Source organism: Magnolia sinica, chromosome 16, assembly GCF_029962835.1.
Source record: "Magnolia sinica isolate HGM2019 chromosome 16, MsV1, whole genome shotgun sequence".
Taxonomy (NCBI): domain Eukaryota; kingdom Viridiplantae; phylum Streptophyta; class Magnoliopsida; order Magnoliales; family Magnoliaceae; genus Magnolia; species Magnolia sinica.
The window spans coordinates 38,254,217-38,278,206 of NC_080588.1; the positions used below are offsets into that span (position 1 = coordinate 38,254,217).

Sequence of the window (23,990 nt, forward strand, 5' to 3'; positions counted from 1 at the left end):
TTTAGGACATTAGAGAGACAAATTTGGAATTTTATTTACCTGAAATACAGTGAGTTTCAAATGAATCTGTTGGATTGTGAACATATGCACTAAAATCGTAGTTAGACCTTCCAAAATCTTTTGATCTTGATTTAATTACACTAGAATGAGTTTGAAGTTCCATTTTTTATATGGATTAAAATTTCTAAGCTTTTTGAATTTGATAAAAAAAGAGAAGCATTGGTCCAATTGGTCAGACTTTTATCATATGAAACTATGTTTTAGAGCCCCACAACAAAGATTTGTTTGAGAGCCTTAGTTCTAAATGTCAACCTTGTTATTGTCAGTCGTATTGGAGATGTAGGTGCGACTGAGAGATTCTTGGACAGGCTCTTATCAGAACAATCTTGAATTTATTTATTTATTTATTATTATTGTTTTTATAAATAAATTTGGTCTTTCTTCCAATGCTACCATCAAGTTGTGGAACATGTCGAATATGTGGGAACATCGTTACCAAGTTTTCCAAAGCTCGATAGATTCTTGGTGTTGCCTTCTTAGCTGGAGAAGTTCCCATTGGTTCAATAAAATTGCCTTCCGAGATCAGGATCACTGCTTGGTCATTTTGGAAGATGTTGAAGATAATTCGGACCCCATACCTTTTAGGCTTGAGTTGGCATGGCTTGAGGTGGAGGGATTTCATGAGATGGTCTTCCTTCAGGGTGGAAGTTTTTGCAGGTTTCAAATTATTCTAAAAGCTCAAAATGCTCAAAGAAAAGATGAAAGAGTGGACAAAAGAGGTGCTTGGTCCACGGGTAATAGAAGTGGAAAGCTAATGTGATGCGGACACAAGCGCATTCAAGGTGTACCAACGAGGAAAGCGCCAACCACAAGTGTCGTCCTTGTGGATAGGCGACTATTGAGGAGCTGAAGGCCTTTCACATGTGATTGGACATATAGAAGACCCCACTCAGGGAAGACACATGTGAAAGAAGATTGGAGAAAGAAGACCGAGCGCCCAAACTTTCCCGTACTTATGTTATTTGCGTGTTTTTGACTTAGTTAGGGGTCTTTTAGTAATTTTATGTCTTTATTTGTTTATTCTAGGGGTATTTTAGTAATTTTATGTCTTTATTTGCTTATTTAAGTGGGCTAAAGCCCTAAACTCGAATTTTTAACTATTGATTAATGAAAAGCAAACCCTTTGGTTGCCTCCTTCCTCTCTTCTCTCTAATGGTGCTTCTTCTCTTCCCTTGATCTCCTTCTTCTAATTTCTTCTTGTGCCCTTCCAACTTCTTCAAGGTAATAATTTTCTTCCTTCTATTTTCCAGTTTTGGCTAATCCTTCTTCGATCAAAATCTTGAGAACCGATCTAAACCCTAAACCCCCAAATTCTCAAATCCCTAATCCGAGAAACTTCTTGGTTCTTCGAACTAGTGATCTTCATTGATCGATTGGGTGTGACCATGCAAGATCGGAAGATCTCATCCCTCGCCGGATCCAACCTAAGTAGTAATTGAATTCCATAATCCATGGTTGTAGTGATGGCCCGCTCCATTGCATGTTTCCTTTATGATTTTCTCAGTTATGATGATTACTGTTAGAATTTTAGATCATTTATTCCTTTTATTTCCGCTGTTTAATTATGTCCATGAGCATGCATCATAATTAGGGCTGTCCTGCGTCAAATTTGGTATCAGAGCCTAGGCTTGCATGGTTTTTGTCTAGATCGAGTTATCAAATTAGGGTTTTGATTTTTAGGTTTAACTTAGGAAAGTTCCAGGTTTAGAAAGTTTTCAATTTTAGAAACTTTCCAATTTTAGAAAGTTCCTAATCTGGAAAATTTTCAGATTTGAGTTGTTTCCTGTTTCAACTTAATTGTGTCAGTTCATAGTAGTTTTGCATTCATCGCATTCATCTTGAAAGTCATAACACCTAGTAGTCTAGTTAGGTAGAGTTTGGTTCAAGTCTTCATTGTATGCCCACGAGAAGAGGTAGAGGTTTTGGACTTCAACCTACCATGAATAACGAGCAGTTATCTGAGCAACTTGCTCAATTGATACAAAAGATAACCGCCCTAGAAGCGGGTCAAAGGCGTGAGTTTGCCCGCCTTGAGAACCAAATTACCACTACCATGACTAAGGTGGAGCAACTAGAGGCGTCCCAAAAAGAAAACCCCGCTGTAGGGGAAGATGCGTACTCCCAAGTGGAAGGAATCATTGAAAAACGTGCTGCCACACGTGGTGGTAATGAGGATAGAGATCGTGGTAACAGTCGTGGTGTGGTGCGAGAGGCACGAGCCATATGTGGTCATCAAGACCGCTATGATCCAGATGAGCATGCGATGAAGAGTGTGAGAGTTGAGGCCCCGAGTTTTGATGGGCGCTTGGATCCTAAGGCGTTCCTTGACTGGGTTGCTGACATGGACCACTACTTTGAGTGGTATGGCATGTCGGAAAACCGTCAAATGCAGTTTGTTAAGATGAAGCTTGTGGGTTAAGCCAAGCTTTTCTGGACCAACACCGAGCGTAGGATAGAGAGTTGGTAGAGCCCCTATCACACATTGGTATGAGATGAAAGAGAAGTTGAAGGAGAAGTACCTTCCTCTCTTATACCGTCAGAAGCTCCTTGACTAATGGCAATCCTTACGCCAAGGGTCAATGCCTACCGCTGACTACATCGCTAAATTTGAAGAATATGTGATGCGATGTGATATCCGAGAAGACCCTCTAGTAACACTCGCGTTTCAAGACGGGCTTTTGTGCGGATCTTCAGCGCGAGCTTATTACTCGGCCCTTAACGGACTTAGATGAAGCATATCAAGTCGTGCAGGAGTTAGAGCAATATCTGAAGGCTCCTATCGTTCGTCGTTTTGAGTCCCGAGACTCCAGTGCTAGATCTAGTTCCCAAGGAACTAGACCTAATATTGGTAGTCAACCTAGGGCACAAGCGACCATTCAGCCTAGGCCTAGGGAGGACAAGGGCAAAGGGGTTCTTGGTGCCGGTCCTAGTAACATGAGTCAAGTGAGGTGCTATGAGTGTGGCAACCTTGGCCACATATCTAATCAGTGTCCTACGAAGAGCCGTGGGAGAGCCTTAGTTATAGGCGAGTCCCACGAAGGTGGAGATGACCAGGGTGATTATGAAGTTGAAGAGTATCACCCTGAAGGAGGACTTACTGATGAAGAAGAAGTGGATGGAGAAGCAACGCTTGCAGTAGTCAGGCGTGTGTGAGCTCAGTCTAGAAGTAGTGCTGACTGGCGTCGAAGCACTATCTTCTACACTATTGCCAAGTGTGGTGAAAAGAATTGTAAAGTGATAGTGGACAGTGGAAGTTGTCAGAATGTGATTTCCACTAGCACCTTAGATCGCTTAAAACTGAAATCCACACCTCATCCAGACCCGTATAAAGTTTCTTGGGTTGACAAGACATTCCTACCTGTCACCCAGTAATGTCTAGTCCCCATCGAGTTTGGGTCATACAAAGAGTCCCCGTGGTGTGATGTTTTACCTATGGATGTGGGACATGTTATCCTAGGTAGACCGTGGCTATTCGATAATGATGTCACAATCTTTGGCCGTTCGAATGCTTGTACTTTTGTGTATAATGGTAAAAAGATCAAACTTAATCCCATGCCACCTGAGAATACACTAGGGAAGAAGAAGGATGAGAAGGCAAGTGAGCCTAGAGAAATGGGGAAATCCAAACCTAAGTCTTTACATATAATCAGTGCAAGAGAGCTTGAAAAAGAGACTAAGGAGGATTCTATGGTGTATGCCCTTGTGGCTAGAGAAATTACACCTGAGGTTCCATCAGAGTTGCCCTGTGAGGTGACCTCGGTCCTAAAAGAATACAGTGATGTATTTCCTGAAGACTTACCGAATGAGTTGCCACCTATGAGGGACATACAGCATGCCATTGATCTTGTCCCAGGGTCTACTCTACCGAACCTTCCTCACTACAGGATGAACCCTGCAGCGCATGCAGAGTTGAAGAAGCAAGTTGATGAGCTTCTGCAAAAGGGTTTCATCCAAGAGAGTATGAGCCCGTGTGCCGTGCCTGCATTGTTAACGCCAAAGAAAGACGGCACGTGGCGCATGTGTGTGGACAGCCATGCCATAAATAAAATTACTGTCAAGTATAGGTTCCCTATAACTAGACTTGATGATATGCTTGACATGTTGGCCAGGTCCACTATATTCTCTAAGATAGACCTCAAGAGTGGATATCACCAAATTCATATACGCCCAGGAGATGAGTGGAAGATGGCGTTTAAGACGAAAGATGGGCTGTATGAGTGGTTGGTCATGCCCTTCGGCTTGACTAACGCACCCAGTACTTTCATGCGGGTGATGACACAAGCTTTGAGGCCGTTCATGGAAAAATTCCTAGTGGTGTACTTTGACGATATTCTTATTTATAGTACCACTAAGGAATCACACCTTGAACATTTAAAGAAGGTCTGTAGTGTCCTTAGGAAAGAAAAGTTGTACGCTAATCTTAAGAAATGTGTATTCATGTCTAACAAAGTTGTGTTCTTAGGATTTATAGTGTCATCTGAAGGGATGCGCGCAGACCCTGAAAAAGTCAGGGCCATAGTTGAGTGGCCAGAACCAAGGAACATTCATGAGGTGCGAAGTTTTCACGGCCTAGCAACTTTTTATCGTCGGTTCATTAGGGGTTTTAGCACGATCATGGCTCCCATTACCGAGTGCATGAAAAAGGGAGAGTTCGTGTGCTCTAAAGCCGTCGTCAAGGCTTTTAAAGAAATTAAGGGCAAGATGGTGGAATGATGCGGACACGGGTGCATTCAAGGTGTACCAACGAAGAAAGCGCCAACCACAAGTGCCGTCCTTGTGGATAGGCGAATATTGAGGAGCTGAAGACCTTTCACATGTGATTGGACATGTAGAAGACCCCACTTAGGGAAGACACATGTGAAGGAAGATTGGAGAAAGAGGACCGAGCGCCCAAACTTTCCCATACTTATGTTATTTGCACGTTTTTTGACTTAGTTAGCGGTCTTTTAGTAATCTTATATCTTTATTTGCTTATCCTAGGGGTATTTTAGTAATTTTATGTCTTTATGTGCTTATTTAAGTGGGGTAAAGCCCTAAACACGAATTTCAACTATTGATGAATGAAAAGCAAACCCTTTGGTTGCCTCCTTCCTCTCTTCTCTCTAATGGTGCTTCTTCTCTCCCCTTGATCTTCTTCTTCTAATTTCTTCTTGTGCCTCTCCAACTTCCTCAAGGTAATAACTTTCTTTCTTCTATTTTTTTTGTTTTGGCTAATTCCTCTTCGATCAAAATCTTGAGAACCGATCTAAACCCTAAATCCCCAAATTCTCAAATCCCTAATCCGAGAAACTTCTTGGTTCTTCGGACTAGTGATCTTCATTGATCGATTGGGTGTGACCATGCAAGATCGGGAGGTCTCATCCCTCGCCGGATCCAACCTAAGTAGTAATTGAATTCCATACTCCATGGTTGTAGTGATGGCCCACTCCATTGCATGTTTCCTTTATGATTTTCTCAGTTATGATGATTATTGTTAGAATTTTAGATCATTTATTCCTTTTATTTCCGCTGTTTAATTATTTCCATGAGCATGCATCATAATTAGGGCCGTCCTGCGTCATGGAAGCTCCTGTCATGCGTCTACCTGACTTTTCTAAAGTCTTTGTAGTAGCGTGCGATGCGTCTGGTGTCGGTATAGGTGGAGTGTTGAGTCAAGAAGGACACCCAGTAGCCTTTTTCAGTGAGAAACTGAATGAGCCAAAACAAAAATACTCCACTTACGACAAAGAATTTTATGCGGTAGTGCAATCCCTGAGACATTGGCGACACTACCTCCTACTGCAAGAATTCGTTTTGTTTTCTGACCATGAGGCTTTGAGATATTTGCATTCTCAGAAGAAACTCAACCCAAGGCATGCCAAGTGGGTAGCGTTTCTTCAGGAATATTCGTTTGTTTTGAAATACAAGGCCGGGGTTGAAAACAAACCAGCGGATGCCCTTAGTAGGAGAGTGGCGTTGCTCAACTCCTTGAGTGTAGAGGTAGTCGGATTTGAGCAACTGAAAGATGAATACCCCATATGTCCTGATTTTGGGGGTACTTACTTGTCGCTCTCTAGTGACCAGCATATTATGGGTGAATATGTTCTTAAAGATGGCTTTCTTTTCAAGGGAGACAGACTTTGTATTCCCCGTATGTCCCTTCGTGAATTCCTCATCTGGGAGCTTCATTCAGGAGGGATAGCTGGCCATTTTGGTCGTGATAAGACCATTGCCCTCATGGAAGATCGTTTCTATTGGCCAAGCCTCAAGTGAGACGTAGCCAAAGTTTTAGGGCAGTGTCGAACATGTCAGCTGGCAAAGCAAAGAAAGCAAAATACCAGGCTGTACACGCCATTGCCAGTGCCACATGCTCCGTAGTAGGACATTAGTATGGACTTCGTGCTCGGGCTTCCCAAGACTATAAAAAAGCACGATTCCGTTTTTGTCGTTGTGGACCGTTTTTCTAAAATGGCGCATTTCCTCCCATGTTCAAAGACGTCAGATGCGTCTCATGTTGCTCGTCTCTTTTTTGATGGTGTGGTGCGTTTCCATGGGTTACCTAAAACCATAGTGTCTGATCGTGATGTTCGATTTACTAGCTATTTTTGGAAGACACTGTGGCACATTATGGGAACTCGTTTGTAATTTTCTACTGCTTACCACCCACAAACAGATGGTCAAACTGAAGTGGTAAACCGTAGCCTTGGAAATCTTCTACGTTGTCTAGTGGGTGAACATGTTAAGACTTGGGACCTAATTTCACCAACTGCTGAACTTGCTTATAATGGGTCAGTTAATAGATCTACAGGGTTGAGTCCTTTTGAAATTGTAAGTGGTTATAAACCTAGAATGCCCATAGATCTCTTACCTATGTCTGTTACCCAAAGGTCTTCTGAGTCAGCCGATGCATTCGCACGCCATATTCATGATTTGCATACACATATTAGACAGCGGTTAAATAAGAGCAATGATGATTATAAAGTTTCAGCCGATTCTCATCGTAGAGTGCAAGAATTTCAAGAAAGAGACTATGTAATGGTGCGAATAAGGCCAGAGCGATTCTCTCAAGGATCTGCAAAGAAATTACAAGCGCGTAGTGCTGGACCATTCAAGATATTACAAAAGGTTGGGTCCAACGCGTATCGGGTTGACCTTCCACCTGAAATGAGCATTAATCCAACTTTTAATGTGGAAGATCTAGTCCGTGCCCATACTCCCATTGTTGATACATCGTCCCTTTCATGGCCTTTTTCTGAGTTTGCTACCCAACCCCTTCTACCCCCTCCTCCACCCATTACCCATAAAGAAGCAATTAAGGAAATCTTGAATGACGAGATAGTATCCACGAGAGATGGGGGTTTCCAAAGGTATCTTGTCAAGTGGAAGAACAAACCATCGTTTGAATCTACGTGGCTGTCGAGCGACGCATTGCAGGGTATTGATCCAGATCTACTCGAGCGCTACAAAAGTTTCAACTCGTCGGAGTCGAGTTTTTCTCACCCGAGAGGAATTGATGCGGACACAAGCGCATTCAAGGTGTACCAACGAAGAAAGCGCCAACCACAAGTGTCGTCCTTGTGGATAGGCGACTATTGTGGAGCTAAAGACCTTTCACATGTGATTGGACATATAGAAGACCCCACTTAGGGAAGACACATGTGAAAGAAGATTGGAGAAAGAAGACTGAGCGCCCAAACTTTCCCGTACTTATGTTATTTGCGTGTTTTTGACTTAGGGGTCTTTTAGTAATTTTATGTCTTTATTTGCTTATTCTAGGGGTATTTTAGTAATTTTATGTCTTTCTTTGCTTCTTTAAGTGAGCTAAAGCCCTAAACTCGAATTTTTAACTATTGATTAATGAAAAGCAAATCCTTTGGTTGCCTCCTTCCTCTTTTCTCTCTAATGGTGCTTCTTCTCTTCCCTTGATCTCCTTCTTCTAATTTCTTCTTGTGCCCCTCCAACTTCTTCAAGGTAATAATTTTCTTCCTTCTATTTTCCAGTTTTGGCTAATCCTTCTTCGATCAAAATCTTGAGAACCGATCTAAACCCTAAACCCCCAAATTCTCAAATCCCTAATCCTAGAAACTTCTTGGTTCTTTGGACTAGTGATCTTCATTGATTGATTGGGTGTGACCATGCAAGATCGGGAGGTCTCATCCCTCGCCAGATCCAACCTAAGTAGTAATTGAATTTCGTAATCCATGGTTGTAGTGGTGGCCCGCTCCATTGCATGTTTCCTTTATGATTTTCTCAGTTATGATAATTACTGTTAGAATTTTAGATCATTTATTCCTTTTATTTCCACTGTTTAATTATGTCCATGAGCATGCATCATAATTAGGGTTGTCCTGCGTCATGATGCAATCGCGGGGTTTTGCATTAACATCATTTTTAGGGATCTTCAAGCGTTGGATATCAAAGAAGGGAGGAGCTTTCGGAGGAAGAGAAAGCAGTGAGGGAGAAATTATCCTTTAGTGCAATAATCGGCTTAAGGAGGAAGAAATTGAGTGGAGGCAAAGATTTAGGGCTATTTAGCTCAACAAAGAGGATAAGAATACGAATTCTTTCATGGCATAGCCAACTCCCATGCAACATTTAACAAGATCCATAGTGTGGTAGTGGATGGTAATAGGGTCCATGGTAAGGACCAAATTTGCGATTCAATTGTATAGTTCTACAAGAATCTCATGTTGAGGGAGGAGTGGATGCTGAAGCAACTTGACAATCTCTTTTTTGATTGTCTATCTGTGGAAGACTTTGTTTCTCTCGAGAGTCCGGTTTCATATGAAGAAATTGAAGCTATGTTGGATGCATTGGATAGAGATAAGGTCCCGGGACTAGATGGTTTTCCCTTAGCTTTCTTCTAGAATTTTTGGGAGTGGGTCAAGGGTGACATGTTTATCATTGTTGCTATTATTTTCTTCAAGAGTAGTTGGGTAGTGTTAGAGTTGGGCAACTCTTATATAGCTATTATCCCAAAGAAAGGAGTTGATTGCTTAAAGGGATTTTGACCCATTAATCTCGTTGAAAGTAAGTACAAGATCTTAACTAAGATTTTGGCCTCTAGGTTTCAGATGGTTCTCTTGAAGGTCCTCTTTGAATATCAAGGTGCTTTTGTTGTTGGTTGGCAGATTTTGGATAATGCTCTAGTCGCTCACGAATATATTGATTCGTGGCATAGAGTAGGTAAAAGCATCATTATTTGCAAGTTAGACTTGGAGAAAACTTATGATCATGTGGACTGGGATTACATGCTGGATCGATTGGGATTTGGCCATAAATGGTGGTAGTGAATCCAAGCCTGTGTGCAGTTGCCTAAGTTCTCTTTGTTGATTAACTAGTCTTCGAAGGACTTCTTTATGGCTTCACAGTGCCTTCAACAAGGGGACCCCCTTTTTGTTTGTGGTATCATTAGAGGCACTTAGCAAAATGTTGTATGAAGGTCAGGCCGCAAGTCTAATCAGTGGCTTTAAGGTGGAAATTCTGAGCTTCAGATCCCTTATCTCCATTTTGCCAAGGATACCATCCTCTTCTGCGAGGCGCAAGAAGCCATGGTGGAAATTTTAAGGAAGATTGGAATATGTTTTGAGTCGGTGTCGGGTTAAAGGTTAATATTCTCAAAATGAACTCTTAGGGATCCGCATGTCTTCCGTGGAGGTGGCAAGGTATGGAGGATAACCGATGAAGCAATTGTGGGACATGGTCATTAGAAGAATGGAGAGGAAATTGTCAAGGTAGGAGAGTGAACATCTTTTCTTGGGCGGTAGGATTATGCTTGTTAAAGCCTCATTATCAAATTTGCCTCTCTATTTCATGTCATTGATTAGGTGCGTGAAGTCGTTGTTTGCTCAGTTAGAGAATCTAAGGGATTCCCTTTGGTAAAGTGTAGCAGAAAACCACAAGTTCCATTTATCGGAGTGGGGAGAAGTGTGCAAGCCTAACGAGGAAGGCGGTGTCAGTATTAAAAGGTTAGAGGTCCTCCTAAGCCTTTCCATGGCAAGTGGTTGTGGAGATTTTAGGATAAAAGAAGGGAGATTGTGGAGAGGTGATTGCAAGCAAATATAACATTGAGAATGGGGGATAGTGGGTCAGAGAATTATCTCTTTATAGGACATCCGGTCTTTGGAAGGGATTGCTTGCATGTCGAGCTAGTTTAAGGAGGGGACTTGCTTCTCCATTGGGGATGGGGGGAAGGTGTGCTTTTGGAAAGACGTGTGGTAGAGGACCCACTTCGTGTCAACTATCCAAGGTTATCTAGGCTCTCCTCAGAGGCAATCAGCAGACACCGTTATTGTTTGGTGCTTTTCCTTCTTCAGTGTGGATTTTTTGTGGGCTTCCCCATGCAAAAGGAGCTTAACGGATGAGGAGGTGGAAGACATCATCTAGCTTCTAACTCAACTTCGAGGATTTTAGCCTTCTAGAAAGATAAATCCAAAATATTTTCAATTCACTCCTATAGCTTGATCTCTCAATCCTTGATGGATGCACAATGTCACCATACTGCCTGTGTGTGGCACTACGGTGCCTCCTCCAAGGTCACGGCCTTCACCTGATTAGTGGGAAGGAGTAGGGTGCTAATTATTGATAATCTCCGAAAGAGGCCGATGGTCATCACCAACATCTGTAGCTTATGCTTGTGGGATGTTGAATCGATAGACCACGTATTTATTAATTGCTCTTTTGCTAAAATAGTATAGGAGGGCTTCTTTGATCTCTTCAAAGTCTCATTGGTTTTGATGTGGACTATCCAGTATTTGTTTCTTGCATAGCATGGGGGAGGAATAGGAAGAAAAGGAAAGATGATGTGGAGGTTAGTTTGCAGGATATTGAATCGATAGATCACATATTTATTCGTTGCTCTTTTACTAAAATAGTATAGGAGGGCTTCTTTGATCTCTACAAAGTCTCATTGGTTTTGATGTGGGAAGGAGTAGGGTGCTAATTATTGATAATCTCCGAAAGAGGCCGATGGTCATCAACAACATCTGTAGCTTATGCTTGCAGGATGTTGAATCGATAGATCACGTATTTATTCATTGATCTTTTGCTAAAATAGTATAGGAGGGCTTCTTTGATCTCTTCAAAGTCTCATTGGTTTTGATCTGGACTATCGAGTATTTGTTTCTTGCATAGCATTGGGGAGGAATAGGAAGAAAAGGAAAGAAGATGTGGAGGTTAGCTTTGTTGGCTGCCCTTTGGGCTCTTCGGGGAGAATGAAACAACCAATGTTTTCAGAACCTTTCTGGGTCGGCTTTAGGGGTCTGTAGAAGGACAAAATTAGCTGTGTTGGAGTGGGGCTCCTTGATTGCTTGGGTTTGTTGGGTGTTTCTTTCTCTTTCACATGGGTTTGAGCTTCTTTCTTTTGCTGCCTTTTTGTACTTCTTTTAATAAAATCTCATCACCTTTCAAAAGAAAAAAGAAAAAAAGAAAAGAAAAAAGTGAAGATGGAAAAACATTTCATAACCTATGACTTTCTAAGGTTCAAGATGCACAAAAGTTGGCTATATGGTGAAGGATTGTAGACACAAGTTTGTTGAATGCAACATTGTCATGAAGGGAAGCGGAGATAATATGGGTGTCACAAATATTGGAAAATTGTCTTGCCACTATGGTCAGGTCAATGCTAGGAATCAAGATCGTGAAATTTCCAACCTAACATCTAATGAGGAAAGGTCTGAAGAGGTGCCTTACAAGAAAACTTCTAAATGGGTTGGTTAGACTACCACATATTGTCAAAAGGGATTTGATAATTGAACCCAATTGTGGGTATCATTTAACTTGAGATTGCTCCTTATTCTGATAAGGAGTACAACAATGCTCGCACAAATCGTCAAAACCAGCAGATGATGAAGTATGCATCAAAGTGAAAACCAGGTTGGATGTGAGAGTCATTACCATTAAAAGTGTTTCTATATTCTTGTTATGACAAAAAACTCATCTGTGTTTATCGGAATTTTGATTCTAGGACATATACTTAATTTGGTCAAGCTCAGGAACATGATTTCGGAGAAAATATAGCCATGGAATTGTTATTTGAGAGACTCTTTGCAGGTGAATATTTAACTGCCTGACTACCTAAAGCAAAGGAACTATTAATTGCTTAAGAACTGTTAGGCATTGCATAAAGTGGCAATTGACTTGAGCTTGAATGCCACAACATAATCGGGGGACCACGTGCATGATATATCATTTATCAAAAGTTTGTGGAAGATACATGTATGGCTGCACTATAAATTTGAAACACATCTAACAACAACTACAATCTCTAGCACCATCAGTGTGACTAGTAAATTATTTGACCTTTGCTAACAGCAGGTGTCCTCGACTTTGCACAATTTGTCTTGTTTTTAGCCATGGCTTCACTAACAGTTTCCAGTAAATTACTCCTGATTCTGTTATCCACACCGAAGATAAAATAAACTTCCTTTTCAACTGTTCTATACCGTTTCTGTTAATGTTGCCCAACCCTATTTACAGGTTTTTGATGAGGACAACATTGGACAAGATAAGAGATTGGGTATAGCAAAATTGCCTCTAGTCGACTTGGAACCTGAATCTCCAAAGGATCTTGAACTGAGACTACTTCCATCTCTTGATATGCTAAAAATTAAAGATAAGAAGGACAGGGGAACTCTTACCATTAAGGTCAGCTACATCTAATCTCGTATTTATAATCTTCTCCAATTCATATCTGTAGGCAGCAGTTTTTATTTTTGGCTATGTATCATTTGCTTAGGTTATGTTGAGTCTCAGAATTTATATAATCATTGACAGCTTGCCAGTTGGAATTTTTATTTTTTATTTTTATTTTTTTCATTCTTCAGTTTCTTTAAATAAATTGGCATTTTTATTTCCTGTTGTGTCTTGAATTTTTATCTGTTTATTTTAAGCTGGGAATGAGTATACCTAATTTGTGAAAAAAAAAAAAAAAATTTGGAAAAAAAGTGGAAAACTTCAGCAAAACATAAAAGTTATAATACAATAGGGAATGGTAAAAGATACACAGAATGAGATATCTCTGTTACAAAATGTAACACCAAGGCATATTAACATTCATCATACCACATTCTAGAAAACATCTAAGCATGACATGCCTGCATTATCAATTGCAATTCACATTTCATACTAGTAGCATCCAAAATTCAGGCTTTAGAATATTTTAGGATTAAATGTTGATGCAGTGTGACATTGGAGTGGGGCCCAACATCTGCCTTGGGCCCCACCCTAACTAACCCCCCCCACCCCCCCCCCCCCCCTCTCTCTCTCTCGAATGGCTACCATCTCCCCTCACCTCTATAAAAGAAGCATTGTAAGTGAAGAATGATCATTAGTGTATTTTCCCCTTTTCTTTGTGAGATATCTTGATCATTGAGAGTGAGTGAATCCTCTTGTATTTGGGTGAGTAATCATTAGTGTATTTTCCCATTTTCTTTCTGAGATCTCTTGATTATTGAGAGTAAGTGAATCCTCTTGTATTTGGGTGAGTGAATCCTCAAGCCATATGTAGTGTATTGTCATCTTCATTTCCAATCAATTCAATCAATCTTCCTTTTTCTCTCCATTTCTTGCTTGTATCCATTTCCCCTTTTCTTTTTTCTTTTTTTTTTGTGTGTGTTGGATCAACATCAGTTGGTGTCAAAGCAAGTTGATCTTCATGGTGTGAGGATAAGGCCAATGCCACCGTACAACTCCACTAAAAGATGTCCATGTGCGTGTTGAAATGGATGAATTGAAACAAGCCAACAATCACATCCAACGTATGATGGAGGTTTTGCATAGGCACTCCAATCAAAGCCCCCCGCGAATGAACCGATGGAACCTCCTATACATATGCAACCACCATTCGATGTTCCCGATATGCTCGATGAAGAAGTGGTTTTTGATTCTTCAAGTTCTACCAAAGTTCCGTCACAACAAGCTCCATCACAACGAGCTCCATCATGACAAGCCACACCGCAATCAACTTGGACAATGGAACAACTTGCACGCTCTCTAGAAAATGCCGACAAGAGCATCTGGGTAGACGTACTTGACTTTGATGGTAAACGCAATCTTGAATGTTATTATGATTGGGTTGCTTCTTTGGAAACTTTCTTTGAATGGAAAGAATTGTCGGAAGAGAGGAAAGTCAAATTTGTTGTTACAGAACTCAAAGATCATGCCTTAGTTTGGTGGCAATAATACCAAGTCATGAATGAAGAGGAATTCAGCGAATTAGTACATGGGCCGAAATGAAATTAAAGTTAGGTGATAAATTTCTCCCTCTCGACTATTCTCAAACTTTATATCGAGAGTTCTATCATCTTTGGCAAAAGAATGATCAAGATGTGGCTACTTATACCGAAGAGTTCTATAAATATTTAAGCCGCGTAAACTTACAAGAAACCAATGATCAATTGGTAGTAAGATACATTAGTGGTTTGAAATTATCTCATGATGAGATAAATTTGCATCACCTGAGTAATCTTGAAGAGGTGTATCGAAGGCTTTGAAGGCGGAAGAAATACTAAAAAGGATTTCTTTTAGGCGCTTTGAGAAGGGTTCAAATGTTGGAACCTCTAAAGAGAAGAAGGTTGTTACACGGTCTACCAAATGCCCAAACTGATATGATGGGAAAGAAACTCAGGAGCGTACAACCACCCCACATGAAAGAACTCAAGATAATACATGTTTTCGATATGCAGAGAAATGACATTTGGCTTATGATTGTCATCAAAAGAAGGTTAGCAACTGATTAAATCTAATAGATGAAAATAATGATGCAGTTGTTTATGATTCCGAAGATGACAATGAAGCCTCCTAAGAACCCTACCAAGAGGTATGTGATCCCAATTGTGGTGCCAATAGTCTTGTGATAAGACGAGTTTTAACCTCTCCAAAAAGCCAAGAAAATGACCATTGGTTACATCGTAATATTTTTCATACTTTTTACACCACTTATGGCCGAAAATATGGTTGTCAAAGAAATGGTCGATAAAGTTACAATTGAAATGTGAAAAGCATCTTTAGCCCTTACAAAATTTCTTGGTTAAAAAAAGGAGGTGAAGTTCCTTTCAATGAAATGTGTTTGGTGAAATTCCCCATTGGTAAGTATTGTTTGTGATGAACTTTGGTTAGATGTCTTACCTATGGATGCTTGCCACATTTTACTTGGGCAGCCATGGCAATATGATCGAGATGTTCATCATGATGGAAGAAAAATGTTTATTTCTCTCTCTCAATGGGGTAAAGTATATATTAGCTCCATTAAAGGAAATTTCTTCTCGTGTCCCCAAAGAACATCAAATTAATCTTAGTCTTTAAAATATTTTGAAGAGACTTGTAAGGAAATGACCCATGTTTATGTATTTGTGGCCCAGGACATCCCTAAGGAAGAAGTGAGAGAAATGCCCAAATGCATTGTGGAACTCTTTGAAGATTTTTCCGATGTTACACCCGACGAGCCTTGGGATGGGTTACCACCGATGCCTGACATCCAACATTGAATTGATTTGGTGCCAAGTGCCACATTACCACATGAGCCCTACAGAGCATGCCAAGCTCCAAAGGCAATTACAAGGACTATTAAAGAAATGACTTATCTAAGAAAGCCTAAGTCCATGTGCGGTACCCGCCCTCCTCACTCTAAAGGAAGATGGAACTTGGAGGATGTGTATTGATAGTTGAGCTATCAACAAGATAACAACAAAATACCATTTTTTGATTCCTAGACTTGATAACATGTTGGACATGTTTACATGGTGCTCAAATGTTTTAAAAAATTGACCTTAAAAGTGGGTACCATCAATTTCGTGTCCCAACAGGTGATGAGTGGAAAACCGCTTTTAAAACTCGAGAATACCTTTATCAATTGCTTGTAATGCCGTGGATTGTCAAATGCACCTAGCACTTTTATGAGACTCATGAATCAAGTATTATGACCTTTTATTGAAAATTTTGTTGTTGTTTACTTTGATGATATTCTTATATTTAGTTCTTCTAATGATGAACATATTAACCATGTGCGTCAAGTGTTGCAAGTTTTGTGAAGGGAAGAATTTTATGTCATCTCAAAAAGTGTGTTCATGACCAACGATGTAGTCTTTTTAGGCTATGTTGTCTCATCTCAAGGTGTTAAGGTTGACGAGGAGAATATCAGAGCAATTGTAGAGTGGTTGACTCCAAAATCGGTTATCGAAGTGCAAAGCTTCCCTGGCATAGTTACATTTTATCTACGGTTTATTAAGAACTTTAGTAGTATTATTGCCCCCGTAATCAATTGCATAAGGGCCAAAGACTTTGCTTCGACTCAAGAAGCTTAAAAGAGTTTTAACCAAGGTATGCCAAATCGGTTACGTATCGGCCGATACGTAACGGTAACGGTGCGAACCGTTACCCGTTTCGGGGCCGTATCGGCCGATACGATTTTTTGTACCCGTATCGGCCGATACGGGCCCGTTACGGGGTGTAACGGCCGTAACGGGCCCGTAACGGTAACTTTTTTTTTTTCATTTTTAGCTCTGTTTTTGCTGTTTTTTTGAAACCTCTTGCTTCCAAACTGTTTCTCACTCCTTCTACTACTAATTTCGACCAACCTTGGCCTGGTATTCGAGATAAGCCAACAATCACATCCAACGTATGATGGAGGTTTTGCATAGGCACTCCAATCAAAGCCCCCCGCGAATGAACCGATGGAACCTCCTATACATATGCAACCACCATTCGATGTTCCCGATATGCTCGATGAAGAAGTGGTTTTTGATTCTTCAAGTTCTACCAAAGTTCCGTCACAACAAGCTCCATCACAACGAGCTCCATCATGACAAGCCACACCGCAATCAACTTGGACGATGGAACAACTTGCACGCTCTCTAGAAAATGCCGACAAGAGCATCTGGGTAGACGTACTTGACTTTGATGGTAAACGCAATCTTGAATGTTATTATGATTGGGTTGCTTCTTTGGAAACTTTCTTTGAATGGAAAGAATTGTCGGAAGAGAGGAAAGTCAAATTTGTTGTTACAAAACTCAAAGATCATGCCTTAGTTTGGTGGCAATAATACCAAGTCATGAATGAAGAGGAATTCAGCGAATTAGTACATGGGCCGAAATGAAATTAAAGTTAGATGATAAATTTCTCCCTCTCGACTATTCTCAAACTTTATATCGAGAGTTCTATCATCTCTGGCAAAAGAATGATCAAGATGTGGCTACTTATACCAAAGAGTTCTATAAATATTTAAGCCGCGTAAACTTACAAGAAACCAATGATCAATTGGTAGTAAGATACATTAGTGGTTTGAAATTATCTCATGATGAGATAAATTTGCATCACTTGAGTAATCTTGAAGAGGTGTATCGAAGGCTTTGAAGGCGGAAGAAATACTAAAAAGGATTTCTTTTAGGCGCTTTGAGAAGGGTTCAAATGTTGGAACCTCTAAAGAGAAGAAGGTTGTTACACGGTCTACCAAATGCCCAAACTGATATGATGGGAAAGAAACTCAGGAGCGTACAACCACCCCACGTGAAAGAACTCGAGATAATACATGTTTTCGATATGCAGAGAAATGACATTTGGCTTATGGTTGTCATCAAAAGAAGGTTAGCAACTGATTAAATCTAATAGATGAAAATAATGATGCAGTTGTTTATGATTCCGAAGATGACAATGAAGCCTCCTAAGAACCCTACCAAGAGGTATGTGATCCCAATTGTGGTGCCAATAGTCTTGTGATAAGACGAGTTTTAGCCTCTCCAAAAAGCCAAGAAAATGACCATTGGTTACATCGTAATATTTTTCATACTTTTTACACCACTTATGGCCGAAAATATGGTTGTCAAAGAAATGGTCGATAAAGTTACAATTGAAATGTGAAAAGCATCTTTAGCCCTTACAAAATTTCTTGGTTAAAAAAAGGAGGCGAAGTTCCTTTCAATGAAATGTGTTTGGTGAAATTCCCCATTGGTAAGTATTGTTTGTGATGAACTTTGGTTAGATGTCTTACCTATGGATGCTTGCCACATTTTACTTGGGCAGCCATGGCAATATGATCGAGATGTTCATCATGATGGAAGAAAAATGTTTATTTCTCTCTCTCAATGGGGTAAAGTATATATTAGCTCCATTAAAGGAAATTTCTTCTCGTGTCCCCAAAGAACATCAAATTAATCTTAGTCTTTAAAATATTTTGAAGAGACTTATAAGGAAATGACCCATGTTTATGTATTTGTGGCCCAGGACATCCCTAAGGAAGAAGTGAGAGAAATGCCCAAATGCATTGTGGAACTCTTTGAAGATTTTTCCGATGTTACACCCGACGAGCCTTGGGATGGGTTACCACCGATGCCTGACATCCAACATTGAATTGATTTGGTGCCAAGTGCCACATTACCACATGAGCCCTACAGAGCATGCCAAGCTCCAAAGGCAATTACAAGGACTATTAAAGAAATGACTTATCTAAGAAAGCCTAAGTCCATGTGCGGTACCCGCCCTCCTCACTCTTAAAGGAAGATGGAACTTGGAGGATGTGTATTGATAGTTGAGCTATCAACAAGATAACAACAAAATACCATTTTTTGATTCCTAGACTTGATAACATGTTGGACATGTTTACATGGTGCTCAAATGTTTTAAAAAGTTGACCTTAAAAGTGGGTACCATCAATTTCGTGTCCCAACAGGTGATGAGTGGAAAACCGCTTTTAAAACTCGAGAATACCTTTATCAATTGCTTGTAATGCCGTGGATTGTCAAATGCACCTAGCACTTTTATGAGACTCATGAATCAAGTATTATGACCTTTTATTGAAAATTTTGTTGTTGTTTACTTTGATGATATTCTTATATTTAGTTCTTCTAATGATGAACATATTAACCATGTGCGTCAAGTGTTGCAAGTTTTGTGAAGGGAAGAATTTTATGTCATCTCAAAAAGTGTGTTCATGACCAACGATGTAGTCTTTTTAGGCTATGTTGTCTCATCTCAAGGTGTTAAGGTTGACGAGGAGAATGTCAAAGCAATTGTAGAGTGGTTGACTCCAAAATCGGTTATCGAAGTGCAAAGCTTCCCTGGCATAGTTACATTTTATCTACAGTTTATTAAGAACTTTAGTAGTATTATTGCCCCGTAATCAATTGCATAAGGGCCAAAGACTTTGCTTCGACTCAAGAAGCTTAAAAGAGTTTTGACTCAAGTAAAAACTAACTAAAGCACCTGTGCTTGCCTTGCCAAATTTTAATGAAGTGTTTGAGGTAGAATGTGATGCATCCCACATAGGTATTGGGGCTGTCTTAAGCCAAAAGGGACACCCAATTGCCTTCTTTAGTGAGAAACTCAACTATGCTAAGAAGTGTTATTCTACTTATGATGTTGAGTTCTATGCCATTGTGCAAGCCTTCTGATTTTGGTGTCACTACTTATTAATACACAAGGGGTTTGTATTATACTTCGATCATGGGGCTCTCTGTTTTCTCAATACTGAAAAAGAAACTTAATTCTAGGCTTGCTAAGTGGTTCTCTTATTTACAAGAGTATACATTTGTAATTCATCACAAGGCTACCATGGACAAAGTTGTGGATGCACTTAGTCGAAAATCTTATCTCCTTAAGAGTTTGTCTTTTGGGGTGATTGGATTTGATCTATTGCTGGAAAATTACAAAACCAACCCGTATTTTGGAAATGTTTGGGAAGAGCGTGAAAATTGGCAAAATGAAAACTTATGCCATTGTAGATGGGTACCTTTTTAAGGGTAACCAATTATGCCTTTTTGAAGGATCTCTACGACACGAAGTCATAGCCGAGTTACATGATGGTGGGTTGGGAAGTCACTTTGGTCGAGATAAGACAATTGCTATGGTCCGTGAGCATTACTTTTGGCCAAAGTTGAACTGAGATGTTGAACGGTTCGTTTGTAGATGTATGGCATGCCAAAGAGCTAAGAGTAGGCAATAAAATTGTGGACTATACCAACTTTTGCCTATTCCATCTCATCCATGGGAAGACACTAGTATGGACTTTGTGCTTAGGTTACCAAGAACACAATGATGTTATGATTCTATATTCGTGGTAGTTGATCGCTTTTCTAAAATGTCCCATTTTATTCCATGCAGGAATGCTACCGCTACCTCTCACATTGCTTCCATCTTCTTTAAGGGCCTGTTTGATTTCGTAGAGATGTGGTAAATGCATCTTTTTAGAACATTTATTACTTCCAACTTTACTTTTTGGTGAATTGTCAACTCCAATCATAACACATTTTCCTGTTTGGAAATTCAATTTTTTTACGGAAACCACCCATAATGAGTATTTCCCATTTCTGAGCAGCCAACAAAAGGTAGCAAAGATACGCACGTTATAGACCACCGAATGTATCAGTCACAAGACACAGACGACTGGTATAATCGTCACTCATTTATGTGGGCCCCATCATGGTGTGTGGTTTATATCCACACCGTCCAACCAACCGCAGATATCATTCTAGGGGAAATCCAACAAAAATAATGACATAGATCAGGGGCTCTTGTGGACCCCACCACATTAAGGATGGATTATACCTATAATATTTACTAGATTGGATGATGTTAACCGTTTGAATGTTCTCTCCGAGTAATGGTTAGGAAATTGCTAGACCACAGGCCATACATATATGGCTTAGTGCATCATACCGTGTAATTCTCCAATTAAGGGTTAGGATCATTGGAGCACAGGCCATACAATGAGATTGATTGGTGTATGTGTGGCATGCCTATGTAAGATCTGAATCATTCATCACAAAGGGCCTGCGTGAAAGAATCAAGCTGCTGTATAAATCAAGTGATTCTCAAGTTGGTGGGCGTAATCCACTTATTCCCCCATTCCGAACATACTTGCTCACTTGATGAATTCCGGTCGTACCCATCTAAGTTTCATGGGTTGTAATTCGTACAACTAATGCACGACAATCACCCATTAATATCAGATATCACTTTCCCAAGTAAACCAAAAAATCACCCGTCCAAAATTACAAATGGTACATGGATCTACCCTATATAGTAAAGTAATTAGACCACTCCCGTAAATGTACTATGATGCATCCATCGACTAGAAGAATCAACGATAGAGCACCGTTAGCTGAAATACCATAACTATAACAGCAACATCAAATACAATAAACAAAACCAACATCGAGTCATGATCAAAGTCACTACAGCCAATCGAGTTCCCAGGGTTGCCTGTACATGTCGTTGCTGGTATCATGGAAGCTGACATATCAGGTGCGAAGTAGTAACCAGACGCCTCGTCAACACCATCGCCTGCCTGATTCGGTATGACATCACCTATGAATGCGCTCCAAGCAAGAAACACCTCATCTGCATACTTGTATGATCTGAAGCGAGCATGGTTGTACCCGTCAACTTGGACCTTGCATTCCTCCCAAGTTTAATATAATCTTAATTGTCTTCCTATGAACACTACATAGAATTTGGTCATCTGTTCAAAATAAGTCATTAATCATCGATAGATTATCCATAATTATAAGCAATTACATACCGGGTAATATTTGACCATAACAAGTGTCGCCGTGACTTACGCATAAGTTAAATCTGTATGTAATTCAAATAGATAACAATATATCCCCATGAGTAAACTGCAAGAAGATCCAACCATGTATGTTAGGCATGGTGTGCAGTAAAGGCCGTTATGTAAAGGTAACGGTGGCAACCGTTACATGTTACGAGGTCGTAACAGCCGTAACAACCATTATGGAAAAAAAAATGACCCGTAATTGCCGTTAACAGCACGTTACATCCCCTATAAAGGTCGTAATAACCCCGTAATGGTCTATTACGAGACATATATAGGTTTTTCATACTTTTTAATCAACATTATGAGGCAAATATAAGTTTTTCGAGGGTTTTTTCAATAAATAAAAAAACTAAAAAAGAGAGACCGTAACGGCTGTAACAGCCGTTCTGCCCCGTATCGTAAAGGTAACGGTGGTGGCCGTTATAGCCACCGTTACCGTTACGGAACACCTTGATGTCAGTGCACTTTATGTGTTCAAATATCAGCGTGGGAATTATATCTAAAAGTTGTCCAAAATATAAGCTTTCTATCCAAAGTTATACATGTCCAAAATGTTTTATAATTAAATATTGTCCAAAATGCAAAGCCTACGAATGACTGATTCGACAGTCAAACCAGGCACAATGTTCCTTTAGATGTGGGGTCCATCCTCATTCAGCAGCATCCGTATGAATGAAATTCTCTTTTCTTTGGCAAAGTTAAGAAACGCGACCCCATATGATTCTTCCTGAGATAGCAATTTCGTCGTCCACAGTACCTCATCAGCCATCAGTCCCTCTAACTCTTCCAAAGCTGGTATAATTTGTGAAATCCGACCAAAGTCCTTACCCTTGTGGATTAAAATCGCAATTGACTTCATCACTCCCCCAATATCGACCATCCCAGTGCCAATCATATCAACCAGTTGCTCCACTCTCGGTCTCTTCTTAGAATTAACCATGGCATTCTTGTTATTTGAGGCATTCCCATTCTACGTCTGACTTGGATTGGGAATATTGTTACCTCTACGGCTGTCGTAAGACCAATGGATATCCAGTGCAATGTCGCCAAGATCTTCAGAAGGTATAATGTTAATATCATCATTCAGATCAACTGTGTGTGTGGACGAAACCTCGGTATCTCTCCATCGAGGAGTGGTAGCGCCTGGAGGGAAGTTGCCAGTGGCACATGCTTTATCGATAGCCCTGTCGTTTTCGAATATGTACTCAAGATCATCGTACATTGGCATTGGTTTGCCACGAAATTAAGCAGCATCTGGATGGGACTAGTAACAATACAAAAAACAACCTGTCATTAATATTGCAAAGGCATGATGAAATTTTAACTTAATTCCAGTTATACCTTAATGTAGTCCATGCATACTTCATCTGAAACAATGATAACTTGTAGGTCAGGGTCCCATCCAAATCCAGACGCACTACGCAGATCTCTGACAGTGAAGTAATTCTTTTTCACTGTGCGAATGTAATTTTTAACATTGTCATTATTGATCTTGAGACCTAACTTCAACCTCATGTTGCCAACAACTCCCATATAAGATTCTTTTTTAAAGCCAACGCCACTTTTTCTTCCTGCAAGGACCAACTCCATCAGTCCATCGATTAGGATGCCGTCTATATCATCCGTTCAACGAAGAACACCCCCATAAGACTAGTTCTCTAGTGATCTGTTCATGGTATGCTTTCTGGGAGATCTCCGTGGGGTACTTGTAGATGAACCTATGGGATTTTTCGTGGGAGTCGACATAATGGATCATCTATTGGGTGACATGTTGCCGCTCCGGTCTACCGCAATCTACAAGAAGATCAATTAGGAATGCTAGTAGAAAAATAAGTCATTATTAAGATGACATATTGCGTCCTTGAAATAAATTAGTACTGGAAGCATACCCCATTCAAAAAACAGTAGATATATTAATTAAACAAAATATGCAATAACAGCATGGATGATCTTAGTAATGGGATTCCTGAATGCTACTTCAAGAACGTCGGAACATGGTCATCTTATTACAAGGTATCTAATTTATTTGACTCACCGGATAAGCTTGGTTCCATATTCTGGACACGATTTTATCACGTGTTCTTGTCCACTCATCCCTTTCATGTGGGGTGACATTCAGAAGCACATGACCTTCATCGAGGACGGATACTTTTATAGGTGAAGGGGTCACACCATCGACACCACAACTCGACGACCTGTCGAACTCAACCATGTCATCGTTTCCCGACATCCTTATGAAAATGTGTAACAAAACAAGTTAGCATTATCTTCACTTGAGTTGGTACGGGATATTGTGGAGTAGTCTTCAAAATTGGGAACCTTGCTTTCAAAACTCCAGAGCAGCTTTCTATTACGTTCCATAGTTGTGCATGGCGATAATTGAATAACTCCGGAGCATTGGAT

General features: G+C 40.2%; 1 protein-coding gene and 1 long non-coding RNA gene across 2 annotated transcripts in view; both read left to right on the top strand.

The window, feature by feature from the left end:
- The window catches only part of LOC131229275 (calcium-dependent lipid-binding protein), a 92,378-nt gene that overhangs the window by 54,477 nt on the left and 13,911 nt on the right, over positions 1-23,990 (top strand). Inside the window, exon 10 of the mRNA XM_058225178.1 lies at positions 12,517-12,684. Within this exon, the coding sequence (XP_058081161.1) occupies positions 12,517-12,684 (168 nt within the window). The remainder of the gene's footprint in view (positions 1-12,516; positions 12,685-23,990) is intronic.
- Positions 1,012-5,147, top strand: LOC131229277 (uncharacterized). Its single transcript, XR_009163244.1, has 2 exons — positions 1,012-1,075; positions 5,000-5,147. It is a non-coding gene; the product is annotated as an uncharacterized LOC131229277 (long non-coding RNA).